A 21668-nucleotide genomic window follows, 5' to 3' on the forward strand; every position below is an offset into this window, starting at 1 on the left:
ATAATTAATCAGTAAGTATCTGTATTTCCCACCAAGGAAAGTTTTCACAGGCATTTAAGTTATATTAGTTCACTGACTTTCAATACCAGCACAAATAGGATAAGACAAGAATGTAAATAGCAGAACAAATCGAGATAAACTGCATGCTAATGGAGTGACACTGCAGTGCAGACAATAACGACATGAAAAGATATGAAATCATGCAGAAAATTCATTATAACGTAGTAAAGAAGAAAGCAGTTGGACTAGAAGAGTCCATGGAAAACTAAAATATAACCTGAGATTTGGTTTACCTATATGCCTATGATACAAGCACTGGAAGAAATCTACACTAATTGAATTGAAAATAAGGGGTTTGATGAGAATTTAAAATATTAGATTCCAGACAAGCTGATAACAATTATGTAAAGGAATCAGTGATTCTAGGTATACATTTTATAACAATCACATACATCACAGTTTTTTGTATTAAATCAAGGGTATTAACACTAATATTCATCATGCCACTCAATTGTAATTAATAGGAAATCCTCCTCTATCATGAAGTGCTAATGACTGTGGCATCCACAGTAATTCAGTATAACACATAATCAAACTGAAAAGGATCTGGAAGGAACTGTTTCCTCTGAAAGATTCTTTCCTTGTCTTCTAGGAGAGGATGATACTGTACTTGTTATTATAAACACTTCTAAATTACATATTACACACTGCAATGGCGTTTAGCCCTCCAATTTTGAAGTAAGTTATGATTATAGTGAAACTGATTGTAGCAGTGTGATGTAAAACTGTCTCAAAAATAATCAATCGAAAGTTTCCTGTGAAGTCATATTTTTAATTAACATCAATTTTCAGGACTTTGATGCTGGTAATTCTTTTGGTAGTGTAGGAGGAAACATTCATTTCAGAGGAAATTCTTCTTCTTTGAATCAGCTCACTGTCAATATTGCATTTGTTAGAGGCATATGGATGCAATCACATTCCAGGACACCTTATTTGGTGTCTTACGGACTGAGGCTATTGTCCAACTCTAAAATCTCAGAGTACCACAGCAATAAGGATCTGTGCTTTGCAGACTCATGCCAATTTATGTAAATCACTCTTTCATCTGTTTAAATACAACGATCTTTGAGTGATGAAAACAGTTACGACTGTCACAAACAGTTTGAAAGATTAAAGTAATTCTGCTGCTGGCATATAAAACAATGTTCCACATCTAAACACAAACTTTGCAGGGTCTGTAATGTCATTGCTGGGAAGGATGAAAAGTTATAAGCAAACATTATCACTGCAAGGAAGTATGACATATTTTTCATGTTTGACACTGGACGTAAATATCCTCCCACACTGTTTAATGTGAGAACTGCATATGTGTGGCAGAGATAATAAAACATCTCAGAGAAAACAAATGAAGGGGAAAAAGAGTTATGATAAGTCGAACAGAAAATACAGCTTTGAAGCTGAAAGTCTTCATATTTGTACAGTTTATTCACAAAAGGAAGAATCAGTATTTGATACGCAGAGTAGACAGTCACAGATTCTGCAAGAGAGCCTGATGCCTTGTCGAACTGGTTATCTTTACAAATATATGGTATTTGTTTGGCAAAAGCAGCTTCATAATTGCAGGTAACAGAAAATCAGGGCAACTATAAGATGCTTGTAAGTGCTATTGCTCTTCTGCGGTTTTTTATACACCATAAATTAAAAGGCAATTGTGACTGAAATCCAATGTTCCTTAAGAATTGATTTTGATTTTTTTGCTTAACTTATTCAGCATTAAAAGGTTCAAGAGCTTTACAAAGAAAATGAAACACAAGTGTCATAACCCAGTATGTTGGTTAAGGTAGAGGAATACAACACTAGTGAAAAACAAGTATGTGTCTTAGTTTCATATACTGTTTTAGAATATTTTTTTCTAAGATTTCATGTTAACTTTGTTTCTGTGGATTTACCTCTTGGGGAGAAAGGTTATATTTTTGTTGTAGAGAAGCAAGAAGTTTAAATATTTTTCAGGGGTTTTGGACATTTTGGGAAGTCATTACAAGAAAGATCTACCAAACTACTATGAATAAGGAGTTAAAACATAATTTCTACATCTGGTTTAAAACCAATATAATGCTGTCAGATTATTAAAGGAAATAAATGGCAATGTAAATTTCTTTTTAATTTTTGACTGTATTAAAATTTATAAAGGTACATCCAGTTAATAGTAAGAGAAACGTGAAATACTATATTGTGAAAATGGTATTAATAATACTGTCTTGAGTATTCTTATGTTGACATCCTATTTTATATGCTGCTTTGATTGAAAAGTAATAGAGTTTTGAGTGGACTTTTTTTTTTTTTGCCTTAATATAAGATATTATCATCATCTTACAAATCAAGATATGTACACAGGGGCTATAAACTAAGGAAGGAAGGATGCTCACCTTGGGTTAATACAACGGCTGCTAGTAGATAAAGAATAAATCACAAACACAAGAGATATGCACCAGAAAGGAAGTAACAATTCTTTATGTAGTTGCAGTGACCTAGATCAAGCAATTCACACGATACTGCTTCAGATATTTGAAAGGGTCAGGAGGTATCTGCCTGTTTTGGCAGCCAGGTCTGTTACAGAAACAGACAAGCACTCCTCTTTATCCTCCTCATTCTCATGTCAAAGAATAGAGGAGTTCTGATCAGAGTTTCTGGCCAGTGCACTTGAATACTGTTTTTTCATGACATTTCTTAATTTCTCAGTGTATTCCCCCAAGAATAATATAAAGTGGAAGGCAGTTAACATACAAATGAAGGGGGCTAGCCTTAATAGAACTTATTTCTTATTTTCTTTCCCACTGGATTACCTCAACAATCCTCTATGGTGCATTCAAACAGGCAAATCAGGAGATGTGGATCAAAGCTCCTGTTCTGCAGCAGAAATACATTAAAAAGCACAACAGATTGGATGCATGCCCAGGTAGCTACTGCAGCCTGGCTAATATTATTAAGAAATCACTTAGCAGTAAAAATCAGATTTACTGACATTTTTCATGTGGTTGCTAACCTTGCCTGAAAAATGTACTACCTACCTCCTGACGTAGCACTGCAGTGACTCACTTGGTCTATGACTCTATTTTTCTATTGTACAGTACCATGACTGAACAGTATTCATCTTTTATGTAGTATAATATAGATGAACAGCAATTGTAGCAAAGCAATGAACTTAACCAATGTTACTTCCAAGTGCCAGGCTAAAATTCTAAACACAGGACAACTTCTTCTACCATGGGATTGGTCTCAATAGATCTACTCTATTTGACAAATCCCTCCTTCTCCATCTTGTTTGTTACCTTGGGCACTTCAGCGTATCTTGTGCCTTTCCTAAATAGTGTTCCTTCCCACTATTAATGATTTTCAGAAACTGTTCTGTCTTGACATCAGACTACTTGCTTCCCAGACTCTGTTGTAAACTAAATGAATTCCTGTAATAGCACAGTCTCCATCACCAAGATGCTTTATTCTTGGAGAAATGAAAAGAGGCAGCTATGCACTTCCTATGCTAACTGCTACTAAGACTACAGACTTTATGATTTGCACATTCCAGAATACAAGGGAGGATATGCAGCCCAGATTAGAGTTCTTACATGCTTTCTGACCTGGAACCAATGAAGGGGAATTTGACCAGATTTTGCAAGATCCTGGATGAATGTGTTATGCATTTCCATATTTATGACAACAGACAAAAAATATGAGATAGTCAAAGGGTAAAATGAAAAATAGATTTTGTTAAAGCTAGTCACCCACTCCTGTATGTCGTCTATTTTCTGGCTCACATTATACTTGAGAGAATGCAGGAAGAGAATAAAAAGTGTCATGAAAAAGTAAAAACAATGGCTGATGGCCAGCACCCTTTCTAGTGAGTTTCATAGCTGTAATAACAAAACCTTTTCTTTTCTCCTTTTCAAAACAGAGTTATTTTGCATCTTTCTCACATACAGCTAATGATTTTGATTATTTTTGGTCATAATTTGGTATCCAAAGAAGAGTTGTTTTTTTTCTAATCAATTCAGAGTACAAATTTCATAAATTAATGTGCATTCCAAACCAACTACTAATATCAAGATTTCAATGTTATTTTTGCAAATCATGGCAATTTAAATAGAAAATACTGCGAATGTATTTCTGAAAACAGCATGCAGTAATTCCACTGGAAATACAGTAAGTGTATAGTAATTTATTGTAATTCTTAGGTCTCTATACTGTAGGAAAACTAATAGATTTAATTGTATGGATAAAAATATGTTAATGATTATTTCCACTTTTAGAGTAATTTAAGCCCTTTTAAAATAGCATGGGAATATCAAATACAGCTAATGAAGTATTAACACAGTTTAAAAATGATGTCTTTCTTGTGAGAATCACACGACACTTGACAAAGATTATCCTTCATTACAAAAAAGAGCAAGAATCATTATTTTACACTCTATGTACCGGAAAAGTGAGGCTCTCTGAAAAAGAGATTAACCAACTCTTCTAGCATAACATGTCAAGTAGCTAAACTGGGAATAGAACCTAAAGGTTCTGGCACCTAATTCTCTGTTGAAGGCAATAGGCTATGTTACATCCAGTTACACAAAACAGCACTGACATCATCAGCAGAAGTACAGTTTATCCCCTCTAGCATTTTAGAATGTCAGTCTCCATAACACTGTGTGTTTTTTTATTACAACACAGCAAGTATTATATTTAATTAGTATTAATTGTAATTAGGAAATTTAAACAGCTCTGTTAAAGCAAATCAATCTGTTGCTTTTTTTTTTTTTTTCCCCCCCCTACAGTATTTCCCATTTAGCTTTGAGAAGAAATGATGGGAAATTGTGCATCTGAGAAAAACCTGAGTATCTATGTGTTCCAGCCCTATTTTCAAGCCAGAAGTTTCAGAAAAGCATCTGAGCTTTGGATACTTGCTGTGAGCTGGCAGTAAGATAACAGAAATTTTTCATACATTTGCTTAAACCAGCCTCAACTCTTTTTTAAACAAACAAAACTGAAAGCAGATGCTTAACGGATGCTCAGTATTATCAGTTAACTCCTAATTTTGGAGAAGCAGCTGAGTTTCCAGACACTTATCTGAACTCAACCTCTGAACTTTTTGAAATTTGTCCAATACCTATTTCAATAGCATAAATCAAGATGGTTGTCTGTTATTTTTACATATCTCCAGTGTACAGTTTTATAGGATTTCCCTTCTAATAGCACACCAAGTACCACCCACCAATTATAAAGATTCAATCCAAGTAGGTGACTGACGGACAAACAGTGTCTGGAGCTCTCAGGACTTTGTACCTGCAAATTCTAATGAAAATGAGTACAAACTGAGGGCAAGTATAACAAAGACATCAATGGAAAGCATAGAGAGACAGACAGAACAGTGTGATTCTCCATGCTTAGTGTTGAACTCTGAAACTTTTGAGATTGATTTTTTTTTGTCTCTTTGTTGACATTTGTCTATTTTTGTAAGTGTCTGCTTGTGCTATCTTATATAGTTTCTTTCCTAGGAAAAACCCTATACCATCCCAGTGAATCACAGAAGCTGAAAGAGCATATAGACTGGTGTACAAATACATACTAAAAATATTTGTTTTGAATGTGAAGATTTGAATACAGGATTTTATTTTAAATTAGGTGCATGCAAAAAAAAAATAATCAAAATGAATCCCTACAACTTGTAAAAATGTTAGAATGAACAATGGTTCCCGGTGTTGCCATTTCTTACCTGCCTTGACAGACTATTGCCCGTTCAATGCAGTCTGGTATCTTAAAATTTGACAGAAAAACTGATATGGAACTTCAAAACAACTATATTTGAGCTGCTCTTTAAAGTTGTAGGCCCGTTATTTATTTATAATATCAAACGTAATAGTAATGGTTATCTATGTGTCTGCATGTGTAGCAATTGAAACCGCTCATCAGTTCTCAGAAAAGAGACCAGACATGCAGGAACACACTGATTTTCACTACTGATCACAACTTGTATGAAATGAGCAAATAGGAATTGTCAACAAATCTCAGGCACAGAGTAGAAGAGCTGCACAGAGGATATTTCCGACTCTATCTTAATGTCAAGCTAAAACTCATTCAGGTAAAAGTGACTGAAATTAAGGTCTAATAGAGCCTCGTTTAGCCTACCAGAAATTACTATTTGCTATAAAAAAGCTTGTATGAGAAGTATAGGTACTAAAGTGGCTGCTCATCTACAGCAGATTTTGTTGCTTTTACTGATGTGTACTCACAGTAGATCTGAAAGTGTTCATGGCTGAACATTTACAGCCAATCAAATGTATTGACAAACATAGTTGATTCTAGTGGTTTGACTTATTGACATAATGCTTACAGACACAAAAAGAAAGGAAGAGAAAAATCCACAGAGGCCCAGTGAAAGAAAGAGGCAATGAAACAACTGAAACAGCAAATTTACCTAAGCCTATGACTGAGGCATAGACCTATGAAATTTACATGCCTACGACAGAGGAAAAAGCCATCCAATGTTAAAAGATGAACAAAGAAAGAAGAAGAAAATTGCTAGTACAATATGTGAAGTCAGTGTTTTTGGTTTTATTTTTGTTTAAAATACTAAAGCCGATTTTAAAAATAAAACTACAAAATTAACTTTTGGTCCACTGACTGTTGAGGAAGAAGCAGTAAATCATAAAAAACTGATAGCAAGTTATCTAAAAGATCAAAATTCAAATCCCTTTAGTTCAGAATAATTACCTGCTACAGCAAACCACATGCCAATGTAGTTAGAAAGCAAAACAAGCAGCCACATTAATACAGCAGTGACCAGGACATTGAGATACTCATGTTCTGAGTTATTTTTCTGTGTAGCCTTGATCAAATCACTTATGCTTTGTTTTCTCAGTTGCTAGCTCAACCTGTGGAACAATTTCTTGTAGAAACTAAGTACAATCAAAAACTTCACTGCAATACATCAGAAGTAAAGGCTGTATTCCTTTTACTATAAAAAAGTTCCTCGAATTCCACAGCACACGTTTTAATGAAAAAATGAAGAACCCAAAGAAAGCTAAAAAATGACAAGTGTCACTGAATAACTCGACTTCTTGTTTCACTCTGATGAAGTTCTCATTTAGTTGAAAGTAATAAAGTGAAGTCCTAGATGCCAACACAGGCAGTTCAATAAATGTGTGATATTCAGAGCATTGTAATAGGCAAAATACATTGTTTTTAAAAATGGATGAGTGTGTGATGGCAACATGCAACAGCACAGCCTAATTTACCACTTTAAATATTATGAGTGTCTACTGACAACTCATCTCAGAAAAAGGTAGATAAAACAACTGTCAGAAGATGAGAAATTATTTTAGACAAAATTAAAATATGTATAGCATAAAACAATATTATAAAGTAAAAGGTAAACAAGAGAAAATAAAAAGAAAGTGGACACTTAATGAATGTGGTTTTGCTCTTCCCAGAATACAAACAGGAAAACACTAAAAAGTGTCTGATAAATTTAATAGTTTACTAGTCCAATATTATTAATAGTCCAATAAATTTAATAGACCTCAGTGTCCCGGGACATCGTGCAGGAATGTATCCTCTCTTAAAAATATACATTATTCACAGACATAAGGGTAACATTTTCTGTTACACTGATAAGGATAAATTCTAATTCTGTATGTATCTGTACAAAGATAGTAAATCTTGTGAGGAACATGTTTTTTTGTTTTACAATTATTATTTCCTAATTTCTTCAAAAACAGAACTAATCTTTTCCCAAGATCAGCTCAGTAATTTTATCAAGTCCCACTCATCATAAAGCAGCGTAGTTCAGCTTTGCAGAAGAAACCAGGTACTGTGTTACCTTTATTGTTTAGAACTGTGGTGACATGCATTTGCTATTCCTTGGTTTTGTCTGGGATTTTCTTTATAGCAGCTCATATGGTGCTTTGGACCTGTGACCCAAACAGTGTTGATAACACACCAATTTTTTAGCGACAACACTGTGACGAGCAGCATACTGGAGATCGTAAAGATACTGCAGAAATGTACAAAGCATTACCTCAATCTTGGCATTATAGTTAAGCTGACAGTAAAAATTTCCAGTTAAATAATTGGGAAAGATAACTGTCCTGCTGTGACACAAAGATTTCCTCTTTATTTTTTTTTTTTTTGTTTCACAAGTTCTGTGGCAAGAAATGTGCAGCTTTAATAGTGTCCAATAAATTTAAAATAAAATATATCTATTAAGCTCCATTGGCAGGGAGAAGGGTGAAGAATAATAGTTTATTCAACAGTACAACTTAACAAGGACTATTACTTTTAAAGCATCCTGTTTTCACTTCGCAAATAATATAAGATAACCTCATGAAATAAAGTTATTAAAAAAGCACTACAAGGATCTTTATAAAATGGATTAAGCTAATTCATAAAGTATTACAACAATTTGAATGTAACTAATAGTAAGTACGCATTCTGCCTGGAATAGTAGATTCAGATAGTTCACTTGACTTCTCAAACAGCAAATTGTTAAATTGTTCACAATTTCTGGGAGAAATAATAGTACCTTGGTAATATTTAATCCTTAAGAATTCTCAATATAGTCATCAGAAATACTTTGTTTATTCTAACAGACTATACGTACTCCCTACAACCTGGGGAAGAAAAATCTGTTCCCTTACCTGTTCCACAGCTCGAGAGACCCCAGTGCTGGCACATGCAGCACTGTTGGTAATATATAGTGTAGGAAAACAGGAGAGAGCAAGACTGCTATTTTCAACATCAGCAACATGCATTTACATGGCTTGTACTGATCATCAAATTGCACCCTCAGACCTCATCTCTTTTATCTCTAGACTCTACCCTCACAGGTTACTTCCTTATGTCTGTTTCTGTCTCACGCAAGGCAAAAATCTTAAATCTGAATTTAAATCTGAATTAGTCAGCTAATAGGCCCACACCATTAATACAAAACAGCATTACTTCATGTATGTACATGTACCTTCTCTAGAAGGGTACTTTTCATTCTAGCCTTTTATAGACTTTAAGATTTATATTCTATCTGAAAAATTTGGTCTGTGATAAATATCGTTTTCATTTTACCTACAATAATGATAAAGAACAAAAGCACAATATAATCAGTAAGAAATATGTGAGATAAGAGAAAACAATCATCTTTGACAAGTGAATTCCAAGATCCGCATATCCATTACTTTTAACACATATATTTAGTGTATTAAGAACATAATCCATAGCAGATAGTATGAAATTTTAGAGGGAACAGGTATTTAATGCAGCATACATTATGTATAGAACACCTTGTAAAACACTATGCTATTTACCAATATTTTTCTTCAAATGTGCTTACCTTTTTGGAAGAATTCTTCTAGTTTCTCCTTGAAGGGCTGGAGATGCTCTTCTGAAGACTCTCTGCAAACTAACTTCATCTGCTTTTCAGAGGCTATAAAAAGAATTTGAAAGACGTTAGATGTTAGAAAGAAGTAGATGTCAACGCTGTAGAAGCCTACATCCAAATTAGTCACCTACGCATACTTTAGAGTGAATTAAAATAAATAGTCAATTTACATTATAATATTATTATAATATTATAATATAAAAGCAATTACATTATAATAAAAAATACTGAAGTGTCAATAGTCTAGTATACCAATTAGAAAACTCTGTATGTGTTTAAAGAGTGGAATTTGTCTTTAGTAATGATTTGTTTGTCTCAATACTCCAGCTCTGAGCTGAGACTTGCTGCTATCACAGCTTGCCACACACACAAATTCTAGACAATATTTATAGCCCAAAGCTTTGTTCTGTGGTGACTGGAGCATGCCTTCTATCTGGACTGATTTTAATCCATCAATACCAGGCATGTGTACTCAAGCATTTTTCTAACACAGATGCAGGAATTTAGCTTTACTTAAGTATTCAAATTATAGGCCATGACATGAAATAGTAGAAGTCTATAAGAAGAAAGTTAACTTACATAACTTATAATTTGTTTACTGTTTAGTCTGTTACTTTAAGACCTGATGCCATGTCAATTTCTAAAAACTTCAGGTTGTTTGCCAATTAATTTTAACATTACCTAGAACTTCTGTCAAACTTTGAAGGTTCTAACGTTCCACATTAAAGATGAAATTACACTTTTGGAAATCAAAATGCAATTACCTTCCATTTAGCAACTGATTTTATTAAATACTATATGATTTTTTTTCCACAACTCTTAATTCCTATGCGGCTAAATTTAGATAGAAATTTATTTTGGAGTTAAACCTGATAGTTAAAGTTTGGCTGCATGAAATATTTTCACACCATATTGCTGCCACCACTATATAAGTCAACTTATTCCAGCAAAAATTAATACAAAACTGTGGAAATAGAAACTGAGAATTTTAAATTAACATGTAATGGAAGGTTGAAAACACATGCATACATTTTATAGTACAACTTAAATTGTGTTGCTTACTGTTATTGCCTATGGTACTTTTGGGCCACCAGGACTTACAGTTTGTAGAATTAGGAGGAGTTTTCTATATCTACTCAAGCAAACTGTAAAACTTCAGAATAAGACAGGAACATTGGAATTCTATAGAAAAAAAAAATCTAGCAAAATAACTGAGATGCTACTTCAATTTCCAGCTGAAATTTTACACAAAGTAGCAGCTACAGGTCTGTGACTAATTTTTGTCATGCTTAAAAAAATCCACAAAAAGTATATAAGGTAATATTGAGAAATTATTCCAAAGCAATATAAAATGACAAAAGGGTTAAAGTATTAATACACATTATATTGTTGCGTTTGATATAGTGACTATAGAATGCACATGATTAATATAATCACCTAAGGCTGATGATTGTATTAATGACTGCAAGCCAGTCATTATTTTAGAATAACCTTATACAAATAAATTTGTAAAAATCTACAGAGAAACAGATATGAATATATATATATATAATAATAAGCTTGTAACTACAGTAGCATCAAAACATACCCTAACATACTCTAGAAAGGTGTTTTTGCAAACTTAGAGCTACTAATGTATTGTCTTGATTACTCTAGCCTCCTTGATTCTTCCTACAAGCATTAACAACCCAAGATTATTAGAACAGTTAATTGGATATGTGCCATGGAAATAATTAAGTGACCAAGACTAGGACCAATTGTTTCTAAATTAGAAAGAAAGCACACATAAAACCCCTTCAATAAAAAATATTTTTTTGAATAAAGACAACTAACATTAACCATACTCAGATGAAAAAAGCTAAAGAAAAATACTGAAAAGTAGAAGTGCCAGTGTACAGAGAAGCTGATTTGGGTGGTGAATTCTTTAGTAGAATCTTAACATCCTTAACAAGAGGATCAACATTTGGAGTGAGGAGAGAGAATGAGTAAAAGGAAAGGCACATCAGAGAAGATCAAATGGGACACATAACATAGAACAAGTCGGTCCTGGGCGCTGATTAAAACTCTAACTTTGAGATCAGACAAAATGAGATGAAATGCCAGTTAGCATTGCTTAAGTCATCTTAAGGCAATGAAACTGAAAGAGACAAAAGAAGTCAAGTAAATGCTGGAAGACTCTACGAAATTACATTATTGGAAAGCCTTAAAAAATAAATACATAAATAAATAAACAACAACAAAAAACACACCTTAAATGAGTCTCTGATGAAGATATTTACTTAGACAAAAACTACCTATCTGGAACAAAAATCTACTCGTCAAATTCCCAAAGTTCTTTAGATAGCTGTAAAAATAGACTGAAGGGCCTTAAGAAAGTTTTAGATTTGAGCTAAGGCAATCAAGGACAATGGTGATGAGGTGAAAATCACAGGAGCAACGTCTTTGCCCTGTACTGCTTAGTCCTCCCTTAGTTGACTCTGAGTTTAGGTTACACTTCACTCAAAGACATATATATATAGTTCTGTTCTATAAAGGAAAATAAAAATATTTTTCTGGACAACTGAAGGTTGACTAGGTCTGTTTAAACTCAACTGCACTGAAATATTTGAATAAAACTTTAATTTATTTACTTGCTAAAGCTAAAAATAAGACAGAGCATAGATATGGAGTAAGTGGCTGAAGGCAATATTAACTTCAGCTTGAACTGCAGTCTTAAAAATGATGTATTCCTGCTCAAATGTCTCCATTCTATTTCAGTATCCCCTTCAATAATTAAGTGTCCAATGCAGAATAATGATTCTTTCTCCAAAATTTATAATAAAGTGATGTCTAGGACTACCAACGAGATGTATCTTCCAGGCTGCTGAAGCTTGGAACTTCATTAAACTTGCCCAGGGATAGATAAGATATGGAAAAGAATAGTAAAAGTGTGTTCAAAGGAATTACAAATCAGATACAAGTAAAGACACTCAGAAAAGGAAGATGATTTTCATGATCCAGTTAAATCAAGGATTTTGAATAAAATGGCAGTTGTATTCTATATATTAAAGTCAGCTGATCAACCCCGATTTGCAATATGTGAAAGGCTACCATACAACTCTATGACATGCCTCAGTTCCACACAACATAACATGAAGGTTTCTGGTACCTACCATTTACTGAACTTCATGTTATTAAGCTCAATAATACTTTCTTAATGTTTATTCACAAGTTTACTTGAAATATACTAATATTAAAAAAAAAAATCTACCAACTCAAGCAAAACATTATATAAAGAAATTAAAACTGAAAAGTTCTGCTCCATTCCTTGCTCTGATTTAAAAGGAAAATTATTTTAGCAAGGTTTTTTATTAGAATTATTCTGAAGTAAGGATCCTAATAAACATTCCTTCTTTGACATACATTCTGAAAATTTTCTTTCTGAGAAAAAGAAATCTGAAATTTTGAAGAATCTGAAGAAATTCTGAGGAATTTGATAGCTAACATATCATACCAAATGTACACTTCCTCTCTCACCACCTTATTCCAAATTAATCATTTGAGGAACTAAACAACCTGCTTCAGCATTAATGAGCTCAAGCAGATGCAAATTCTCCATTACTGTACTAAACCTTTGGGTCATTTTCTTGGTATGCATTATATGTTAGTCAAATTAAATGTAAAATACTACTTTGAAAATTGTTTATTTCTAAATGAGCTATTGCAAAAAAAGAAAATATGAGTGTGTAACAATATTTGAAAGCCCTTACAAATTTTTGGATGTACATCATGCTTCACCCACTGCAAATCTTGGCCACAGAAATGGAAACCATTAGCAAAACATTAGAACAAAGCTGGAAACTGCTGATTATCAGTTTGCCACTGTCTTCAGATTTAATGCAGTATTTGGCTCAAAAAGTTCTTTAAAAATCCCCAATATAAGTGAAAATATTTACAAAATAGAATGTCTCTCACTTAATGCCTATTGGGCAATAGTCTTTTAAAACTCCACAGACACTTGTAAATCTGTCAAAAGAATCACTGCCCATAAACAAACTTTCATGTAAAGAGCATTTCAGTGTCAATCAGACTGGATTTGGAATTTTTTAAGCATCATTTTTAAAGTAAACGCAAAACCAGAAATAGTTTAATGTTGATAACAGTAAATTACTAACTATTTGCTCACCAGAACCCACCAGTAGCATTTACAGGAATCATCCTGACAGTGCAACCATGTATCAACACCATGAATTCCTATAAACCTGTCACTGACACTACCCCCATGAGTTATGCTATTGTGAAAGTTGCTAACAAACCCCACTCCTCTTGTCTGTTCACAGCCTGGCAGCTTATACTGCCAACCTTGCTATTTTATTTTCTTGTTATAATGCAGCTTATCTTTGACAGAAAGGTTACTATTTGATAATTCATTTTTAGAACCCTTTCCTTTCCTGTTCCAAAGGAGATTTGAAACCATACCTCAAATGAATTCAATGTTTTACTGAAGAAACCCAAATTTCTGTATGAAATTTTAAAGTGCAGGAATCACACTCCTTGGGCCTATATACCCAAGCTTCAACAGGAGGTTTGTAAATACAGATTAATTCATTTTCCTCATTACTTATCTTATATGGTGCAGCTTTATTACATTTTCTTACTTGCAAACAACTTTCCAAGGTAAATAGAACATTACAGGAGATGCATGTTTACCCTCTGAATGCTGTTGCAGCATTTGATTATATTCTTCTGCTATTAAATGTGACTTTAGATACATATTTACTGCAGGTATGCACATACGAGCATTAGCCTAATTACAGTCCATTATACCTATGCCATTTGCAACTCCTGTCCTTATTTATAGTCCTGCAAGTTAATATTTAATTTCATATAGATTTTTAAACAAGTGTGGAGACAGGAAGAGATGTATCATGATTCCTTCTGAATGCAAGTAGTTATACTGCTTTTCAGTTATTTTCCAGAATAATTTCAGAGACAGCATTTTACTTGCAGCTTTGGACTTATATTGATAATCAGTCATTTGACATCAGCGATGGCAACACACAAAAGGTTCAAGCACTAACACCCTAGCCAGAGCCAGGCTGACTAATACAGAAGCCCTTGAACCAAACAGAGAGAGAAATGCCATGAAGAAGGGGTGAAGTTTCCTGAGAAAAAGGTAGCAGAGACAAAAGCAGAAGAGGAACAAATCATGGTGGTACTCTGTATTCTCAAGCTTGGTTTTTATTGTCTGAAATAAAGATCAACAATGTGATGCAAAAGAAGTATTAGCACACAAAACTAAATGCACCATAGTTACAGTTCTGTGTAAAGTTATTTTCAGTGAACTTAGAACAAGAATGTTTATATGCACAGTTGTTTTCTTCACTCATTAATAACTGTTTTCTTAAAAAGCTATTTCACAGGATAAAGCCAGTATGTAAAACTTTAAACAGTCTGATCCTTTTCTGTTTGAAATACACTTTCCTTTTGTGATGCACAAAACCCAGTATCTATTTAGGTGCTTAAGGCAATAGCTCTCATGTCTAAATGAGACAGTAGACGTTTTAAGTGATAAATTCTAAGGTGGGGAAAGTGAAATAATTGAATTAGCATCTTGGAAAACAGCCTGTAAAGTTCACCTGTTCTACTGGACATTTAATAGAACACTAGATTTGTAAATCTTGACAGCTCTCACGAGTTTTATCAGGTATTCTGGCTTTGTTTTTCAGATTTAAGATTTGTGAGATTTTTGTTCTGTTTCTTTTAAGATTAAAATATTTTGAACTTTTACAGTATATGAAGATATGCAGGGAAACTGTCAGACCTATATTAATTGCAACTAACCTAAAGGAAATTTTATTTCATTTTTTTTCTCCTTGTTTTGACAAAACACATCAACATTTTATATATATCATTTTAAATCCGTCCTGTTAAGATTGTTTCCTAAAAATACATTTAACAAAATGAACAAAGATTGCTAGTAAAACTAAATATTTTTCACACCATAGCAACATGTCTAAGACTCTGGTTAATGTATTCTCTCTGAAATGGTAGTTTACATTTAGCGCACCCTTCAGCAGAAAAGCATACTGCATCAGACGGAACAGCACACGCAAATGAATATAATGACTAAACCCTCACAATTTTCCAGTCAAGTCTCTGTAAGATTCTTTAAGTGATTCCAGCACACACTATTAGTAGAAAGTTTTGGTTTAATGTCAAGATCCAAACATACAGACCTCCGCACATCATTAAGATTTGTCAGGAGTGTAGAAATGTGCGCGAGCAGAACCCGCTGAGAAATCGGAACATTTCACTTCTGTCTGCACAGTACAGAAAGTGAATATCTGAAATGGAAGCATCTTGTCTGGCTAATTTAGAGCAAGATGAGATTTTTAAGAAGCAATAATATTTTTAATCAGATGAGCTAAACTTTTTCCAGTGAGAGAAAAAAGGACCTTCCAAACACACAAACACATTACTACTTGGAGTGTTGGACAGATAGAAGAGAATTGCCAGGCAATGACTGAAACAGTATGTTCATAAGCTGAAACTGCAGAACCAGAAGTGATCTCCTCTTTCTCTCTGTACTGCTGGATATCTGATTTTCTGTGCAAAACAGATCATAAAGTTCCACCTAATTAATTCTTCTATCAAGCGTATGGCTTAGTTAGAGTATGCTGCTTGGTTGATTTTAAAATCACTATGTAAATTCATACTTCTTTAGCTGCTAATTACCATAACTATTACTAATTTCTATCCCACTGTCTAAATTAATGTACTTTCAATTTTTGATCACTGGTAGCAGATGCATACCCACTGCCTCAAATCTAGCAGAGATCTGCCCTCTCTTTTACTGCCTACTCTCAGACAGGAAAAGCTGATGAGATCCATTAATATGAAGTCATTGCTCCTTCCAGCTCTCCAGACTGCATCATTCATTATCCATCATACATTGATAGGGACAACATTCCTACTCCCAGATGTACACTACCTGCTTCCAGATGTATACTACACTGTTACGCAACCAACGCTTAACACACATACGTATATAAAACAGCACACAGAAAAGAAAGGTGCATAGAAAATCTTAACTTTGGTATCTCCACAATTTGTTTGAGAATCTTAACATTTGCAGAATAATTTTAAATAAGAAATTTCCTAGGACTCTTTAGCCAAGGGGAAAAAAAGAAAAATGAAAAAATTAACAGCATGCCATTGATTAACAGACAGAAAGCTTTCTCCCTAGCCTTTATGCACATGTGCAGACATCTGCTTTTATGCAACAAAATCTTCTAAAACATAATTTCTTTGCCCCTCTACTATACTTCCGAATCTTATTAAAACCCTCACATACTATTCTATGATTATCATAAACTAGAAAATCTAATGGAATTTTAAGAAATGCTCCACTTAGTAAGATTTCTAGTTAATCTATTCGCATATGAACATTACCAGTGGAACACTGTCAAAATGTTAGTTTTATTGTACAATAGAATCCAGTGCACATATACAAAATGTGTTTTTTAATGCCTGTATTGTATCTTTGCCAAATCAAAACAAACTGAAATGTATCTCAGCCTGCAGAGGCATGAGACTATTCAAAAAGAGGTCGGAAAAATCTAAGAAGAGAAGACTCATTTTACCAATTATTACCAACTAATAATTGAAAACAAAATAATTGTCCCTGCATAAAACTGTCCTTTTCTCTTTTCCCTACATCATTTTGTACTGCCTCTGAATATATCATGTAAATCTTGGACAGTGCAAAAATATAGTGATACTCATCAGGTACATAACAACATGCTCCATTTATGTTGACATCTAAAGAGCATTGCACATCACAGGCACCTATTTGGTTCCTTATGCTCCACCACCCAGTTCAAATTCCTATTTGCCTACGCTTTCAAAATTTTAAGTTTAATTTTAAAATTAGAAAGTATAATTAATATTTAAGAAAAATCTGTAAAGTTACTGGTTCCTGGAAAATATCATTCAACTTCTCTGCTGATTGCGGGAAAATTTTTCCAGAAAATGTGTGTGACTGAGATGTCTAAATCACACTGTTAGAGTGACTTAAAACATTCCATTTAATTAGACCAAGGCTTCAATCTGCTGAACATATTTTTGAAAAGGGCCTTTGATACTTTTTTGAATGTTGACCTGTAACAAATAAACAATCACCTTTTACTGCAAAATATCTGCTGGTTCAACAAACTATTTAGAATGTTAACATGCAAGCTGATATTGTAATTTTCATGATGTGATTCAGTAACCTTTGTCAATAAAACTAATCAAACAATAGACAAAATCTCTCAACTTTGTAATCACTGTCCTATTGATAATTATTTTATTATTATTATACTAAACCTCTATTCTATAAAATATTTTTTTCTCAGGCCTATAGTATTATGTATGAACTAATTGTATAATTCCATCTGAACAAACAGTAACACATTCAATTAATTAATTTCTCCATTCAATTAATTTCTCCATTTCTGCTTATATAAAAATCCAACAAAAGCTGAAAAATTCTCAATTCATTAACTGAAAACATCTATTACTTTCTAGATCAAAATTGGTTTATTATTCATTAATAGACATAATGCAAAAACTTGCAACTTATTTTGAGGATTCCAATGGTAATACACACGTATATTTCATTTCAACTCTTTGTAAATAATATCAATTAAACTTTTATTTTTTCCTATTAGTAAATATATTCCACCATAATTCTTAATAAGAACAAATGTTTTCAGGATTTTCAATCAGGACAATCAGAGTGCTTTAGTCTTAAATGAGCATGGACTAATTATTTTTTATTTTTGCAGCTTCCTTTTTTGCTCTCTGTATAGCAACAGTGGATGCAAGTGACGTTTCAATTTCCACCTATTTCTCATTTCTAAATTCTGTTCCATTACTGTCTTAATTTCGTAACACATTTCCACTTTACAGTACAATGTCATACAGAGCTTCCTGAGGAAGGTACTGAATGAGGATAATGCAGATGCAACTGTGTAATATTATCTCTTGTCTAAGCCCTGCTAAGAGACAGGGTTAATTAGCTATGATGTTGTTATTGGTATGGCAACCCTATGCTAATCATATCCAGTGAAATGGATGTTTCTCTGCAATAAGGCCACAGAGGCTGTGGAGACAGAGAATTGGTCTCTAGTCAAAAGACAAGTATGTTTTGAAATTATGTATTATTATTCAGCTATTACATGAAATACAAGAAAAGTTGAAAAAGGAACTAATTCTCACACTAAGAAAAATTGTAAACATCTTTAAGGGCTGATTTATTGCCACAGCAAAGAGGGATAGCAACCTGAAACACAGAATGGGACTAGTCTATAGAATGTGTGTGATTATTTTGCTGAAGACTGATTTTAATTTGACCATTTTCTAAAAAAGTGAAATTCTAAAACAATCTTTCAAAGAAGATGTGCTAAATACTGAGTACTGAGCACTTTAAATACATTAATGAAGATTTCTTCATCACCAACATATCTGGAAGAAAAAAGCATAGCAATCCCTTTCTGGTTCTTCCTTCTCTGTCTGAAGAAGTAAACAGTAAGAAAGGGATGCTATAGGAACCAGAATAGTGAAACTTAATAGAGGAAAGTAAGGACAAAGCTATGAGTTCTGATATGGAACATGATCAGTGCAGTTAAAAAATGAATTTTGTACTGAGGATCCTGTGCAACACCTTGCGTAGAATTTAGAAATTACTTGGCTAAGGAAGGCCATATTGTGCTTGTTTGCCTCTTTATTTAGATACTCCAGGTACTATATGACATTAAGATAAACAACATGTATATTGTCATGCCATCTGAGAATGAAAATAAAATTAAGTAATTGAAGAAGAAGCAGAGGAAGCCTGGTATGTTCAGATATCTAATGAATATAGAGAAGACAGAGACAGACTCTTCATGTACAACTAAAGAAAAAGGACAAAGAGTCACAAGTTGCAACGTAGGAAATTCTGACAAGGGATAAGGAAAAAAAAATCATGACATTTACTCAACACTGGAAGAGGTGCCCAGAGAGGGGTTGGAATCTCAATCCTTAGACTCAGAACTGAGTCTAGGGCTCAATAGGCCCTATGGAACTGGATCTAAAAGTGAAGTGAGTCCTGCTCTAAGGTTTTGGATCAGATGACCTTCAGAGGTATTTCCAAATTACATTTCTTTACAAGATATTTGTAATGCTTCTATATGAAAAACAACATGAAAATGGCCAATGTAACATTGTATTTTTTCCATTTTTCATGCATAGTTTATTATCTTACCTTTTAATTTTTCTAAAAAGATTATGCAATTTTAAAAGGTGTGGTTGTCATAAGCTAAAGTTTTTATGTAGGTGCATTACTTAAAAGCAGGAAAGTTGGAGATAACATACTTTTGGAAGATACAGATCTGTGAACAACGAGGTTAAGAGGCCCCCAGCTCCAAACCATGTTTCCTGGAGTACTGAAATCCAACTGATTATTAAAAGATAGCTGATCCATGAAGTCTTGTATCTATTTTAGATGAAGTTATTTCTTTTTGGTCATATATGTGCGTATTTATAAATATCTAAATATATATTCATATACTCTCTTAAGTTAGTAACAAATTAAAAAATATACAGCATTGAAAAAATGTTTGTGTGAAAATGGCAGATAGAATCTGTACTGGCAGCCATGAAAGAAAGTAAAAGCTAAAGTTCACAAAAAGCTAAAGTTTAAAAAAAACGTGGATTTTCAATGAGATCAGAATGTCAAAATGTCATAGGAAATTTAATTTATTATGAGCAATAAGGATGGAGTATTCAGCATGGAACTACCTTGGTTTCCATTTTTAACAATTCGGTAGATACCTTCGCTCTTTCAGCTGTTAGAGTCAAGAATACTAAAAAGTTACAATGAACATTATGGTAAATGATGTAAGGAATCTAATATTGCTTTCAAGTGTGCATGGTGTAGCATTTTAAATTTTTTCAAACTGTATTGCATGGAAAAGCAATGAGTATGACAGATGGAAACAATCTTCAATGCAATTAATTTTGAATAATTAAGGTTGTTCAGCTTTGGAGGTAGATGAATAAAGGGTTCATGGTAAAACATATACAAGTCTATTATACTCTGGTGAAGAGGTTTGCTTTCTAAAAATCTTCATATGACTAAATATTTCAAATATTCCATGCTTCTTCCAGAATAATACCAATCAAGTGGCACTGTCCAGACCAGAAAGGAAATACTTGGTCATACAGAAAGGAAAAAGTGGTAATTGTTGCTCTAGACAAGGAATAATATATATTATGATCTTAAAATACTGATGCAAAACAAAAGCTTTGTTTTCATAAACATAAAGATGAACTGAAAAGCTAATACCTGTCAAATGTATACGTGTACCTGCTTATACCATTCTATGCAATACTTGGAAATCCTGGAAATGCAATGACTATACAGACCTGAAGTGAAATTCTAAGCTTACAGAAAACATTTTTCTTCTATGACTTTAAAGCAGAACCGGATTTCATTCTATAATTGCCATCTCACTATTTAAAATCAAATGCTTTTACACTTCTTTCCACTTAAAAACATATATTAAATGTGCATTTTTTAAATCATGCTTTTTAACCTAAAAATGCTCATGACTGCGAAGTTTGTTCTGGAATGTGTGTTAAAAACCTGCTGGACTAAGGTTCTCAAAAAAGAGACGTTCAAATTTTTGAGCCAAACTTTAGTTGACACTGTCCCTTTAAAGTCTAATCTGAAGGACTTCAAAATAGTAAATCGTATGGAACTCAATCTGTTTATCTGAAATGGATGAAAGGGTTTGTGCTCCATCTAGATCTGAACTCTTGGTTCCACAGAGTCTAGGTATTTCAAGCCCAAAGTTCAGACCTTTAAGACATGTGCCTCTCTCATGAATCCTCAGTCTTTCCCATGTTAATATCCATTATTAAAAGGTGAATGAATGCCCTGACAAACTAGGAAAAATATTTTTAAATACTAAATGATGACTATTATGAAGAGTTTCTATCAAAATTGCCACTTCAGACACAATAGGTGATGCTTATCCTGCTTTTACTCACCTTGTACAAATCTCAGAAAAAAAGCTAAGTCACTAATAGACACATTCGTTTGTTCCCAAACGGCACATAAGAAAACCTCTCTTTCATTTATTACCTTTGTCTCATCCCACTTTCACGGCAATCTGTTTAAGACTACCTTAGCCAACCAAAGTGTGAAATAAATCCAATGTACCCTATAACACAGGCAGCTCCAGTT

General features: G+C 33.4%; 1 protein-coding gene across 4 annotated transcripts in view; it reads right to left on the reverse strand.

Annotated features, from left to right (window-relative positions):
• FMN1 (formin 1) overlaps positions 1-21668 on the reverse strand; it is a 211646-nt gene that overhangs the window by 36145 nt on the left and 153833 nt on the right. For all 4 annotated transcript variants that reach the window (XM_080595284.1, XM_080595283.1, XM_080595282.1 and 1 more), the window contains one exon: positions 9365-9457. In XM_080595284.1, the coding sequence (XP_080451410.1) occupies positions 9365-9457 (93 nt within the window). The remainder of the gene's footprint in view (positions 1-9364; positions 9458-21668) is intronic.

This window comes from Anser brachyrhynchus (genome assembly GCF_964034855.1).
Source record: "Anser brachyrhynchus genome assembly, chromosome: 5".
Classification (NCBI taxonomy): Eukaryota; Metazoa; Chordata; class Aves; order Anseriformes; family Anatidae; genus Anser; species Anser brachyrhynchus.